Consider the following 14,363-nt stretch of genomic DNA (forward strand, 5'->3'; position numbering starts at 1 on the left):
GACAGTAGTAAGGTGTGCATCTGCTTTTGCTTATATTTCTTTTTGTTTGACTGAGTCGTTCTAAATACAGATTTGTATATTCAACAGGATAGTCCATGTTAAAGTACACATCTGTGTAAAAAAAAAATTGCTCCATGATCAAAACACTTATGACAGTGCACAAAGCATGAGGATTTTATGCCAGGGCAAACTCCTGTGCATCAATTCACTGCCTAGAAATCACCGAATCCACCAAGTTGTAATGTCTGTTATAATACAAATCCAGTTTGTTCAGTGGTGTGGAGATACCAAAGGCATTACAACAAGTCTTTCATGAAGCAGTGTAAATAAAGCAAAGAAACTCAGTTATGCATTTATTAATAAAACATACAACTCCAACTCTTCATATTAAACAGCATTTTTAAGAGGACGACAGCCCTCCTTCACTCCTGCCAAAGTGAGTATCAGAACTTCTCCCAGGTTTGCACGCCATATTCAAGTCAGTCTCACCCTTTTACTGAGGTTTATAGACAGACCGTCAAAAATCTGGGCTAGAAATGCTGATACACAGCTAGGCAAGTGTGCAAGCAGTTATGAAGTCTTTATGAAAGAGTACTCCAGTATTTTTCAGCAAAATGGAATGCTACAGGTAATTTGGCAGGTCCTTTTCAATCACCTAGAAAAAGAGAGAATATTGAGGGCATTACAACAAATGTGGATTACAGTTAAAAGCCAATGTACAGTTCATCAAGAGAAACCGTCCATAAAAGCTTATAAGTTAGCAAGCACAAATTTTACTTCTAATCAGACTGTTGATCTGCTATTGAAATCAGAATGCTTCAAGTGTCTTCTAAGAGGACTTAACCTCGGACAAGTGCACTAGCACTACATTCTAAATTATACTGTCTGGGATACTTAACTTCTGAAAGGTGCCTGCATTCACTTTGTTCTCTCCCATATTCAAAATCGTTTGGGAAGGGGGTAGGGTTGACTAGAATAGAAGGGAAAGTCCCTGTTTGTGGTTGCAATGAGTCAAGTGCACAGTTACTTTTATACCGCAAGGATGAATCTGTGTGATAAAAGCTATATAAACACAAGAGAACCATTATAGCCTGGGAGAAAATTCACTGAAAACGTTTAGCCAGTGCCAAATATATGCAATACATCTCAAGATTACAACCACTTGGGGAATGAGAGTTCAGTTTCTGAATACTTCGACCATCATTTTGCCAAAATGCCAGCCTTTGCAATGCTAGGAAAACAATCAACTAAATCATGGTTTATTCAGTGATATTCAAGACGAAACACAGGTAAATTTGTTTTACATGCTGAGAAAGAAGACATTTAGAAGCAAAGCCAACTCTCTTCAATCAACACAATATAAAAAATACTAAATGCCTCCTTTTAAACAAACTCCTATTAAAACAATTTCAGACAATAAAGTGACTTGATACAAGCTTCTTCACTGTGAGCTGAAGCAGAAAACCTGGGATTTCTGAAATCTTTCTGAAGCAAGTCAGTTTCAAGTGACAGAAAACTTGAAACTTCGCTCCTCTCTTCCAAATTTCCAGTCAACTTGCGGGGCCAGGGCCAATCTCCATGTCCACTATAAGGACTACTGGAAGGTGAACTTTTTGTTTTGGCTGCTTATATGAACTGGGTTTACTGCAGAGGCTCAAGCAATCCTGTGTGGTCACATTTGTTGAAGTTGCTTACCACTGAAGAAAATCTATGCACCATGACAGGCAGTATGCAAACTACCAAAAAGGTTTCTCCCCATATGCAAATATTTACAGTTTTTATTAATAAAAAGTTTTAAAACTTGATTTTTCCTACAGTAATGCCACTGAATTAGAGAGGTATAATGTTAGTGGCATTAATGTATGGAAAGTGCAAAGGATTTTAATGGATGCAGCATTATGCATACCAAGAACATGCATCAATTACAGTTCATGAATGCAACTTGCACTATCCCCAAGATGACATTAGTCTCACTACTATTTACAGTGATAACATTCCACTTGGGACCTGGGCACATATGTTGATAAAGTACAGTTTGTGTAAAATCTTTCCATAACAGTAAAAAGTCCTTCTCTTCACTGTTGCAGTATTCGTAACATATGGAATCTCCTGCCAAGGACAGCCCTACATCCAGTCAATACACTAAAGACTTCAGTTATCAGCATTGCGTGTCAGATTTACCCTCCATGTCAGTGTAGGGAATAGTTGTGATGCACAGATGCTCAAACTCCAAAATGAAGTGACCCAGGAAGAGAGAAAACATGTACATAAAAAGGAGATTGGCCTTTTTTCCTTAGACAAAACCCCTTTGCCAGGCAGATGTTTCTAAAAGAAAAAGGGGGTCAGGAAGGGGGACTGAATACTGCACCAGTGAACAGGATAGGTACTGTAAGATTTTACAACTGTACTATGTCCTTCCTCATCATTGTTGCAATATTCATATCCTATGGGATAGCACAAAAACTACTGTAAAAGGAAGGGGGTGGAAAGGCAAAGAGGAATCCTCCACAAACCCATGAAGGAGAGCCTTGGCAAATCCACCTTGGCCCTGGAAATGACTTCCAAATGTTTAGTAAACATATGCACAGAAGACCAAGTAGCAGCTTCAAGGATGAAAATGGTGTCCAATCCCTTGGGGGGGGGGGGCCCAGAGGAGGCCACTGCTCTGGTAGCATGGGTTAAAAAGTCAGAAAGTGGTTTGCCATGAAAAAAATAAATGGCTTTTGATATCCAAGAGATGGTTTACTTAAAAAAAACTGTCAAACCTAATATCGCAGCATGAAAAGAAAAAGTTGCTCAAATTTATATAGCCTTTTTCTTGTCTAAATACGTGAGCTATGAAGATCCAAGATGTGCAAAATCTTCTCACCGGCAGACTGCAGAAAAGGAAAAAAAAAGGAAGGAAGCTGGAAAGACTGATTACTAGACAACTCATTGATCACCACGGGTATAAAAGAGGAGGATTAGTGTGCAGAGGCACCCTGTACTTATGGGGGGGGGGGGGGAATCAAAAGGGGAACCTATCAAGGTTCCGATTTCAGAAATACTCTTTGGCAGAGGTGAGGACAACCATTAAAACCCTCACTCAAATTGCACCTGGAAGACTAAACCACAGGTTCAAAGAAAGCCTGGGTCAATTTTTCAAGCACAAAATTAAGGTAAAGAAAAAGGGATGGCCTTTCTTGGGGGCCGGATGTGTAGGATGCTTTTCAGGGATTGTATAACCTCAAAACAAGAGGCCAATGGTGGATTCAAAGGCAGACAAGCAGAGACTGCTGACAAGGAAGCTTCGACAGAAGACTATGCCAAGTCAGCATGGAGCAGTTCACACAAGAGAACCAAAGGGATGTCTAATGAAGACGGATCCTGGTGAAGCTCAAGACACCTTGAGACACCAAACAGAAAAGCTCTTCCATTTGGACACACATGATTTTCAGGTATTGGTTTCCTGGCCTCCAGTAAAAGCTTAAGCATTCCCTCAGGAAAACTAAGGGCATCACCCAAAGGATCAAATGAAGTGTGGACAAATCAGGGTGAAGGAAAAACACCTTGTCTTTGTGTGAGAAGATCCATTCAGTGAGGTAACCTGCGATTACCCCTAGCCAGATGAAAAAGGAGGGGGAACTAGTGCAGTCTGGACAAAGGGAATCACCAATAAGATTTTTGGAGAGTCCGGTTTGAGCTTGTCAAGTTCCCTGGGAAGAAGAGGAAGATGAGTAAAAGCATAAAGGAACATTCCCTTCCACAAAAATGACACTGTCCACAGATGTGAAGAACTATACATTGGAGAGGCAAAAAAGATCAACTTGAAAAATACTGAAGAACTATGTCCAGAAACACCCCTCTAAAGCATCCACTCATGAGGTTGTGCCCTGGACCTGCTCAGAGTCTACCATCTGGTTTTATCCCAAAAGAACGTAAACTGCCTGAAAAGAAACTTGACAGCTAGATCCCCAGTCTTAAGGGCTAGTCTGTAAAGGTAAGATCTTCTGCCCCCCCCTACTTGTTGATGTAGCACATGAATATGGTGCTGTCCGTATACACCATTAAAGGACCTAGGGACCAAAGGGAGTGGAAAGTCTGGACAGCAAGGATAACAACTCGCATCTTTGATGTTGATGTGATCCAGCTGCTGAGGGGGTCAGAGACAACCTTCATACTGCCAGAAACAGCACACCACCCCCAATATCAAGTGTTCAAAAAAAAAAGGGGGCTGTTGAAAGACCAAAGGGCAAAGCAGAAAGCTGAAAATGAGAGAGGGTGAATGAGAATATGAAGTAAGGCATCCGTCAGATCCAGAGAAACTACAAGGCCTGAGGGGAAACAGCTTCTGGAGGGGAAGCATCGTGAAGGTAGGTATCTTGAGAAAAGTCTTCAGAAATAAAAGGTCTAGAACATGGCACCAGGACTTTCTGGGGACCAGAAACATCCTGGAATAAAACCATGCTACCCCTTACTGCCTCTGGAATGGGTTAAATTATGTCTTGATCCAGTAAACCCTTAAGCACCTCTGAAAATGTGTAATTGTATCTGAAGTGTGTTGAGGAATGCCTGGGGGGCATTCCCAAACCATCAAGCAGCCTTGACAGACGGAACCAAAGAGTCTGAAGTAATCTGTTGCCAAACAGGGAGGGACAGAGAAAGTCTGAGAGATGAGGGAACCTGGCCAAGGGGAAAGGAGCACAGAGTCAGATGGGGGAAGATTTGTCTTGAAGGGTTTTGAGGTCTAGGAGTCAGAGTTGGTCTAGGAGTCAGAGTTGGTCTGTCAGGGGGGACACCTAGGAGCTTTCTTACGGGTTGACAATGCTATCTACAAACTAAAGTAGTTTTAGCAGGTTAACTCCTCTGACACTTGCCTAGCATGAAGTATATAAAAATATCTGTTATGCTTCAAGTCTTCAGTCCTATCAGTGCAGTAAATTAACTTGTTTAAGCTTGTAGTTCTAGCTGGACAAATTTTCAGCTCACCACCTAAAATGCTGACATGTCTCGTCTACCTAGCAAATCACAGCAACACAATGAAATTGTGTTGCTTGCCTGTGCACTAAATTCAAAGCATTCAGTATGATGCATCAGTAAGAAAACACATTAAGTCAATAAGTACACCAAAATGCTCCACTACAACTGAAAGCAGGTTGGGAGGGTGGCCTAATGGTTAAGGTGTTTGCCTTACAAACACAAGGTGCAGGGTTTGAGTCTCACAATGGATAATTGGCTACACTTAAAATGGCTCGCAAGGGCAGTTAGCTTAGTACTAATCTATGAACCTATGAACTTTGAAACATGTTAAGAGTTTAGACTCACATGCAGTTACTTACCCAGCTTGCCAGTAGAGGTATTTCTAACTTCATTATTAAGAGTGCTGACAGGAGTAAATGGCATGTGGTATTCTCTCACCCTTGCACTTGGATGGAATAAAACACAAAGCTGAACAGTGGTTTGGAGAGCCCCCCCCCGATACATATTCTATTGGAATATCCCCCAATACATATTCCAATGGAATATTGTGTACGGTTCTGTTCAGACTGGGGCCAATTAAATCCTTTAACTTGGGGTGACAGCCACCAGAAAAAAATGTTTTCCAGGATGGACACTTCAGATCAGCTCTATCAGCAAGTTAAAACAGTAGTACTATGAATATTGTTATCAATTCTCTTAAATTACAGAAATGAGCTATAAGGGAAGGCTCACATTTCGGCATCCTTCAGAAACAAAAAAAATGGATAGAAAAAGGTCCAATGGCATGAAAGCCAAAACAGACAAGTGTACTTTGAATAAGGAATAAAGCAGCTCCTGGTGAACTATAAGCAGTACTACATAATCTGAGAATAAGAAGACACGTCAGGTCCCCCCAACCAATTAGGGAACTTAATCCACAGCTAAAAATCAGCTCAAGATCATTCTGAAGGCTTCAAGCAAGGCCAAGTGACTGTGGAACTAACAGAGAGCATGCATTTATTCATAAAAGTGGACCTCACCAGTATATTTATGTAGCTGTCAGAATGTTATACCTGTAGCATTACTGTGATTCTCTTTGCAGATGTAACATTCTAACAGTTTTTAGCAATTTTATTTGTCAATTCCATTTGTAAAAGGAGGCTACTGCCTCTATATCTCCTTGACAGTTTTAATATAAAAATATGTTTGAAGGTAACAGGGCATCACCCCCTTATAAATGTGAGCAACAGAATGAGCTGTACTTTCCTTTGGCTTTTTTTTTTTTTTTTTTTTTTTAATAGACTGGAAGTCAGTACCACAGACAGTTTAGCTTCAACAGCAATACAATACATTACAATACAAGAACAAGCAATTATGAAAAGCATTAGACCTTGCCAAACGACTTCACTTGCTATTTAGGACCCGAAGTTATGCAAGGTTCTCTAAATTGCCCGGATATCTTCTAAATTATTAGACTGAAGCTGAGGTGGCACAAGGTCTCTTCTTACTCAATGAAGGGTATATGCAGTGCATGTAGAAGACGACTGGTTCTGTAGCTAACTGCATCAGGTGAAAATAAGACCCATATTGGTCAGCAAAAAGCTATCAGGAGTTCTGCTCTCATCTTCAGCAGCAGCTATGGGATAAATGAAAATGGAAGAAAACCATACAATAAACCCAGATTCCAGCTGTCAGGTTTGCCTGACAGAAGAACTGCAAGATGAAAACATGTCTTTCACTATACTTGCTAATGAAGCTGCATATCTCTCAAGTTCTGCCTCATTTTTGGTCCGTTTCTCACAAGTCATTAAACATACATTTAAGTTTCAGACTTCCTATCCTTCAGAAAGTGCATGCCAACACAAATCTTGTATTCTAGCAACTTTTAAGTGCAATATTTAAAATGTCCATGTTTCTAGGTCTTTGTCCCCCATTTTAGACGTTTTCCAGATTTCCTGCACTAAGAGGTTGAGATGCATGTGAAGTTGACAGACGTTCTGTCCAACTTCCATTCAGATGAGGCTTTGATCTCTGTTCAGGTGGTCTGCTACCCAGTTTGCTGCAAGACTAGAGAGATTACATGGAGTTTCACATACAGGCACACAGTGAAGTTGCACATTAAAATGGATACCCAGTACAGGAGGGGGTATGTAATCTGCAAGTGTACCACAATCACTGCTGTGTTGTCTGTTACCATCATCTATAGTGCCCAGCCTCAGAACTAATGGAGTCAAAAAAGAATGGCCCCCTTCCCTCCCATTGTGTGCTCCTGGGGTCTTTCAGTCCTGCAGTCTGAAATAAGGCAAATACACCTCCTCAATGCAAATAAAAAAAAACATCTCCTCTAGTGTCCCATAGACAACTCAATGGCCCCTCTATCTTCACTCAACTGGCCTAACTATCCCCCCAGAGGGGGCTATGACTGGGAGCACAGTGTGAACTCGCTAATCCCCAATCACCATGGGACATCCCTGGTCTTTGAATAAACTATTTGTCCCTTTCCCTTGAGCCCACTGGCATCCCTGTTCAGTAATGTTAGGCCCACCCTCATCAGGCTAGAAAAACCTTGCAGCCTATTAATTCCCCAATTCAGGTCTGATCAGCTGTGTCCATTCTGAAAGGAAACAAGTGGTAAGGAAGCAGGCCTCTCATGTCAGGCAAACCACCTCAACATCCTCACTGCAGCAGCCTTCTCTAGGAAACATGCATGCACAGTACTCCACATTTTGCTGGGTATGTACACCTTCAGCATCACTGTCCCTATAACTCCAGTAAGGGTAACAAGATGAATCACCTGGCCTCAGAACTACACCCCAAATTGCGTAACCTGATGAACGAATCTAATCAGGTTACAAGTCTGTTAAAGTGAGGTGGAGGGACTCAATGGAGTTCTGGCTACCAAACCGCAGCAACATTTAAATTATTTCCACCGAAATAAGGGGAGGACAGGATCTAGAGGTTCATGCCGATCTTCCAAGGTTTTAAGCACTTCATGTGCATACTCTTATCTGGGATCACAAAGATGAAAACAAATGTGGGTCCCTGACCAGGGTTCCTGCTAACAGAAATCATCTCTGGAAACACTATAGTGAGAAATTCAAGGACACCAAGAACTGCTCCTACAAAGAAAGGCAGGCAATGGTCCAACTAGAGAAGATCTTCCACAACTGTACTTCACCATAATAGTATGCACATGTTCTTCGTTCCCCATTGCTGCAGTCCTTACTATTGGGTATAGTCCGCATCCAGTCGGCCCGAATACCAGAGTATAGGTCAGGGCGCATTAGACTGACGTCAGTACGTCAGGGTACTAATGCGCATGACCGACGTCATATCCCCAGTCTTTTTTGCCGCGTGGTCCGATGCAGAAGCAGTTTTGCGAGTGCAGGTTGGCGTTCTGAAATCTTTCCGAAACCGGAGTTTCAGACCGAAACAGAGTTGGCAACATTTTGTTTTTTCTTGCCTCAGTATTTTACCGGATGTCAGAAAAAGTGAATAACTATTTCTTGTGGGAAACAGATACCTCATAGGGATTACCATACCTTGTTTAGGGCCTGAGCACGACGTTGTTGGTTGCCGCTCTTGTGCTAGGTTTAACAAACGCACTATTAAGAGGAGGTTAGACTGTGCCAGGTTAGTGTTTGGGAAGCGTTGCAATTATAAAATGCCGTCGGATGCTCCGACGCTTCTTCAAGAAGCGCAAGGACAAAACAGCGAAGCCTAGGGTTGATGAACCGGCAGTCCCGGACGTCGGTTCTTTAGGAGGCTCAGTGGAGCCAGAGGTTTTGCCAGGAGTTTCCATGGAGTCCCAGGCAGAATCTTTACTGTTACAGGATGTGCCTTCTCAGGAGGTAGGCCAGGCTGAGGGGCTTCTCAGGTGACTGTTCTTCCCTCTCTTCCCAAGGTAGTTAGAGCCTCTCCTTCTGTTGCCAAAACTTCTTTGAGAGGTAGGCCTAGTTTAGCTTCAGTGGGGGCTTCTCCTAGCATTTCGGGTTCTGTACCTAAGAAACATATGCTTAAAATGGCAGAAGATTTGATTACTATGATTAGAGGTTCTATGCCCCGCCTGATAAGAGGCCTAGGGTGGACCCAGAGTTTGATTGTTTTGAACAGTGTTCAGAGGCTTCAGGGTCTTCTACGGAAGACTTGCAGGAGTATCCTACTTATTCTGATTCTGATGTGGATGATTCCACTCCTACAGCTACTCCTCCTGAGGATTTCTCATTTTCAGAGACTCTGCATTCCATGAGGAGCACTTTAAATGGGAAGGCCAGGATTACTCTGATTCCAGGAAAAGGCTTAGGGAATTCTTGTTTTACCCCAGCATAGGCCCTTAGCTATTCCTCCTGTGTTGAATGTGGTGGAAGATGTTTTTGCAGAGGCTTCCCTGAACCCTGACTCTTTGCCTCCTGCTCCTGTTAAACCTGATAGGTATTATAGGGTGCCAAGCTCATAAGTATTTGTTTAAGAGTCCTAGGGGACCCAGAAACTATTTCTCAAGGGCCTAAAGGTGTTAAAGCTTCTGTGGTTAAAAATCCTGTTCCCACTGATAAAGAGGCAAGGGCTTTGGATAGGTGGGGAAAGAAAGTGTATACTTCTTCCACTCTAGCCATGAGAGCATTGAATTGTCAGTTTCACATGCTAAAATATCAGAATTACCTCCTTTCACAATTGAAATCTAAGGTGGATGCTTTGGCAGGGGGGTATTGAGTGTAAAGAGTTGCTGGATTTGGTTCATGTATCTGAACAAGTGGGTAAGCATTCTTTGCAATGTGGTTTTGATGCTGTACAGGCCTGAGGGTGGCCGCTACTAGTTCTGTTCTTCGCAGGCATGCCTGGTTGAAGGATCAGAATTTAGCTGAGCATGTTAAGACAAGGATTTTGGATGCTCCTTTACAGTCTGATGTGTTGTTTGGATCGCCTGTGGAAGCAGTTTTAAAGAAAATGGAGGACAAAGCTAAGTCTATGCAAACTGTTAAAGATTTTTTGCAGGTGCAGCCACCGAAATTTAGTAGAAATTGGCCGGCTAAGGGGTGGACATATCCTGCTTATGATTCTCAGTCTAGGGGTAGGTCTAGACGTGGTAGGGGCAGGGCTCAAGGTTCTTTTAGGCCTAGAACAGGGAGTTCGCCTGCTCCGACTTCTGGTGAGGGCAGGGGTCAGTCCTTTCGTAAACAGACCCAATGACCTGTCTTTTCAGCCGCCAGTAGATTCCAGTCTGGCAGCTCCTTTGGGAGGAAGACTGTCTCTTTTCAAAGCAAATTGGGATTTCATTACTCAAGACAAATGGGTGTTGGATATAATTCACCACGGTTACAAATTTTATTTCCATACAATGCCCCCTTTCAAAGGCATGCCAGACGTTCCTCCTCCACAAAGAAAAGAGGCTCACAAGCAAGTTTTTCAATTACTCCAGATGGGGGCCATTCAGCCAGTCCCTGTATCAGAAAGGGGCCTAGGATTTTATTCTCGCCTGTTCCTAGTACCAAAGAAAGGGAACACGTGGAGACCAATTTTGGATTTCTCTCTCAACACTTTTCTGGACATTCCCAAGTTCAAGATGTTGACGTTACAACAGCTTTTACCTCTGCTGGGCAAAGATCACTGGATGGTAACTCTAGATCTCAAGGAAGCTTACCTTCATGTGCCTATCAGGCTGAGTTGCAGGAAGTATCTGCGGTTTCGAGCTGGAAATTCTCATTATCAGTTCTCTGCATTGCCCTTTGGCTTATCTACTGCGCCCAGAGTATTCACAAAGGTTCTGGCTCCAGTGATAGCTTACTTCAGGCTTCAAGGAATTCAAATCTATCCTTACTTGGACGACTGCCTGATTCTGGCTCAAGCAAAGGAAGATCTTGTACAGCATCTGGAACATGTTATAGCAGTGCTAAGATGCCTAGGGTATTCTGTGAACGAAATAAAGTCCAGTCTAGTACCCTCTCAAGACATGTGCTTTCTGGGTGTGAGACTGAATACAGCAGCCCAGATGGCCTTTTTAACCCCGGACAAACAGAGTCTATCACTTTACTTCCATCAACTATCTCATCAGTCCGTGCTGACTGCAAGGACAGTCCTTCAAGCATTAGGGTTCATGGCATCTTGTATTCTGGTGCTTCCCAATGCCAAACTGCATATGAGGAAGCTACAATGGTATCTCAAAATGTATGGACACAGCACTGCCAGGATTTGGACACTGTCATTCAAATAATACCTTGCCTTCAAACAGAATTTTTGTGGTGGGCTCAGGAATGTCACCTAAACAAGGGACTCTCTGTGACCCGGCCAGAGGCGAGTCAGATTTTAACGACAGATGCCTCGGACATTGCTTGGGGAGCTCATCTAAATGGAAAGTGGATACAAGACAAGTGGCCTGCCAGACTACTGCATCTACATATCAACATGAAGGAGATGTTAGCAGTCCAGTTTGCATTGCTGGCTTTCAAGGAGTTACTTCTTCCAGGGCAGGTGTTGATTCTAACAGACAACACAACTGTCATGTGGTACATCAACAAGCAAGGGGGAACACATTCTTATCCTCTATGCAGGCAAGCAATGATTTTATGGGAGACTGCGCTAAGCTTGCAACTAACTCTTCAGGCAAGGTTTCTGCCAGGAGCACAGAACTCCTTAGCAGATGTGTTAAGCAGACAAATCATGGATCCCCACGAGTGGAAACTGGATCTTCATGTATTTCAAACATTGACAGTGTCCTGGGGAACTCCAGACATAGATCTGTTCGCTTCTCCACTAAACCACCAGCTGCCACAGTATTGCACAAAGGGGTTTCATCACACAGCTTGGAAAGTGGATGCTCTGTCTTTCAGTTGGACAAACCTTCATGTGTATGCCTTTCCTCCTCTACCTCTTCTTCCAAAGGTACTATTAAAGGTCAGACAAGACAGGCCAAGGATGATTTTGATAGCTCCAGATTGGCCTCGGCAACACTGGTACCCACTACTACGGAGTCTGGTAAGGAAGCCTCCATGGCCTTTGCCTCTGATTCCTCATCTATTGTCTCAGCAGGATGGTCATCTGCTCCATGTCAAGCTTCACTCTCTTCATCTAACAGCCTGGCATATTCTGTGTTGAAGCACAGCAGGTCTCAACTTCCTCAACAAGTTTTAAATGTGATTATGGAAGCTAGAAGACCTAGTACAAGGAAAGTGTACGCAGAAAAATGGAAGAGATTTTTATTTTGGAGTACAGCAAAGAATTTGCAGGTTTCTGAGCCTAATTTGAGTGCGGCTCTTCAATACCTTACTGAGTTATTGGACAAAGGTTTGTCCTTCTCTTCTATTAAGATTCATGCTGCAGCGATTTCAGCTCACTATGATTGTGACCCACCATTGTTTTCACATCCTTTGTTCAAGCAGTTTCTTAGAGGGCAAAGAATATAAGACCCAGAGCTCCTACTCCTGCTTGGGATCTCAGTTTTGTGTTGGAAAAACTTACTCTACAACCTTTTGAGCCTGCGGCTACTGCTGAATTGAAATACTTGTCATGGAAGACTGCTTTTCTGTTGGCTATTACTTCTGCAAGAAGGGTGTCTGAGTTGCAGGCCCTTATGGCAGTAGAGCCATTTTGATTTTCCATAAGGATAGGGTATCATTACGCACTAATCCTTCCTTTATGCCTAAGGTGGTTTCTAGTGTGGCTTTAAACCAGACTATTCATTTGCCTACTTTTATGCAGACCCCCAAGATAAAGGGGAAAAGATTTTGCACACTTTAGATGTACACAGGCAATTGCGTTATTATTTAAGCAGGACTAAGGATTTTAGGCAGTCTCAGCAGTTGTTTGTTTCTTTTGCTTTGAGTTCGCAGGGCAAGCCAGTGTCAAAACAAACTATTTCTAGGTGGATTGGCTTTTGCATTGCATTTTGTTATTCCCATCATGGCAAGGAGATTCCAGCTGGGATTAGGCCTCATTCCACTAGGGCTGCTGCCACTACAACAGCATTTCTAAGGGGGGTGGCAACTAAGGATATTTTGGAAGCAGCTACTTGGAGTTCGGTGCATACTTTCTCTAAGCATTATCACCTTCCTATCTACTCTAAGTCTAGGGCTGGTTTTGCCGCAGCTGTTTTGCAAGGCATGTTGTCAGCTCCTGCTTCTTTATGATTTGCCAGCCTCCCTTACCTCTGCTTTGGGATTCTACCGGACTGCAGCAATGGGGAACGAAGAACATAGTACAGTTTTGTACCTACCATAAATGTAGATGTTCGAGGTTCCCATTGCTGCAGTCCAATTTACCCTCCCTCCTTCCCCTCTGTGTTTAGGGGTGGTTGTGTAGGTGAGGTTTCAGGTTTCATGCTTATATTTTTTGTATATGTTCTTGTATATCTTGTACATATTTTTGGTGCAGGTATTTTGGGCCTTGTCTTTTTAGGGTCTTCTGACATCTGGGGCAAGAAAAGACTGAGGATATGACGTCGGTCATGCGCATTAGTACCCTGACGCGTCAGTCCATCGCGCGCCTGACCAACGTCAGCCTTATACTCTGGTATTCGGGCCGACTGGATGCGGACTATACCCAATAGTAAGGACTGCAGCAATGGGAACCTCGAACATCTACATTTATGGTAGGTACAAAACTGTACTTTCTCTTCATTGCTGCAGTACTCTTCACCCAAGGTATCAACTGCCAAGGATAGCTCAACATCCAGCCAGTATAACAAAGCCTTTAGCTCTCACATATGCACCCCACATAATGCCCAAGAGAAACAGAATACCCTTATGGCCAAAGAGGAACATGTGCATCCAGAAGCAAAACTAAAGGGAAAAGGGCTCCTCAAATACCACAACAGTGAAAAGGACATCTACTGTTACAGTAAGATCTTGCACAACTGTACTACGTCCCTCCATACCACTGCTGCAGTATTCTTCACTGAAGGGAGAGTACAAGAGCTTAACAGGAAGCTGGGTGGAGCAGGCACAGAGGAACGCTCTACATACCCAAGCAGGATAAATCTGGCAAAGCCCACTCTGGCCCTGAAAATATCCAACTTATGTTTAATAAAAGTAGGAACAAAGCAGCAGCTTCAAGGATGGAAACTGTATCCAGAACCTTGAAAAAGGCAGCAGAGGCGGCAACTGCCCTAGAAGAATGCGCCTTTACAGATGAGGGGGAAAAATCCCAAACACTTTTGCCTTGAAAAGAATAACAGTAGGAAATGGCCTTAGAAATCCAGGAGGAGATGGCTTGCTTAAAAACAATCAAACCTAGTGTTTCTTGCCATTTACTTCTCATTTGGAGCATCCCCTTTCCCTCTGGTTGCCTGCCTTGCTTGCGGCAAAGGGCTATCTTTTACTGGGACATGAAGCACTACAAACAAGACAAGTGACCTTTCATTCCAACAGTGATAAGGAACTGAAGATGGAGCAGGCTACATGCCCTTTTAGGTGATGGGCTTCCTGCAGACAGGA

General features: G+C 43.1%; 1 protein-coding gene across 1 annotated transcript in view; it reads right to left on the bottom strand.

Annotated features, from left to right (window-relative positions):
* Positions 1-340: 340 nt before the first annotated feature.
* GPX4 (glutathione peroxidase 4) overlaps positions 341-14,363 on the bottom strand; it is a 266,794-nt gene continuing 252,771 nt past the window's right edge. Inside the window, exon 6 of the mRNA XM_044053814.1 lies at positions 341-655. Coding sequence (XP_043909749.1) covers positions 623-655 — 33 coding nt within the window. The 3' untranslated portion in view covers positions 341-622. The remainder of the gene's footprint in view (positions 656-14,363) is intronic.

This window comes from Protopterus annectens, chromosome 13.part0, assembly GCF_019279795.1.
Source record: "Protopterus annectens isolate FY-2018-M chromosome 13.part0, PAN1.0, whole genome shotgun sequence".
Classification (NCBI taxonomy): domain Eukaryota; kingdom Metazoa; phylum Chordata; order Ceratodontiformes; family Protopteridae; genus Protopterus; species Protopterus annectens.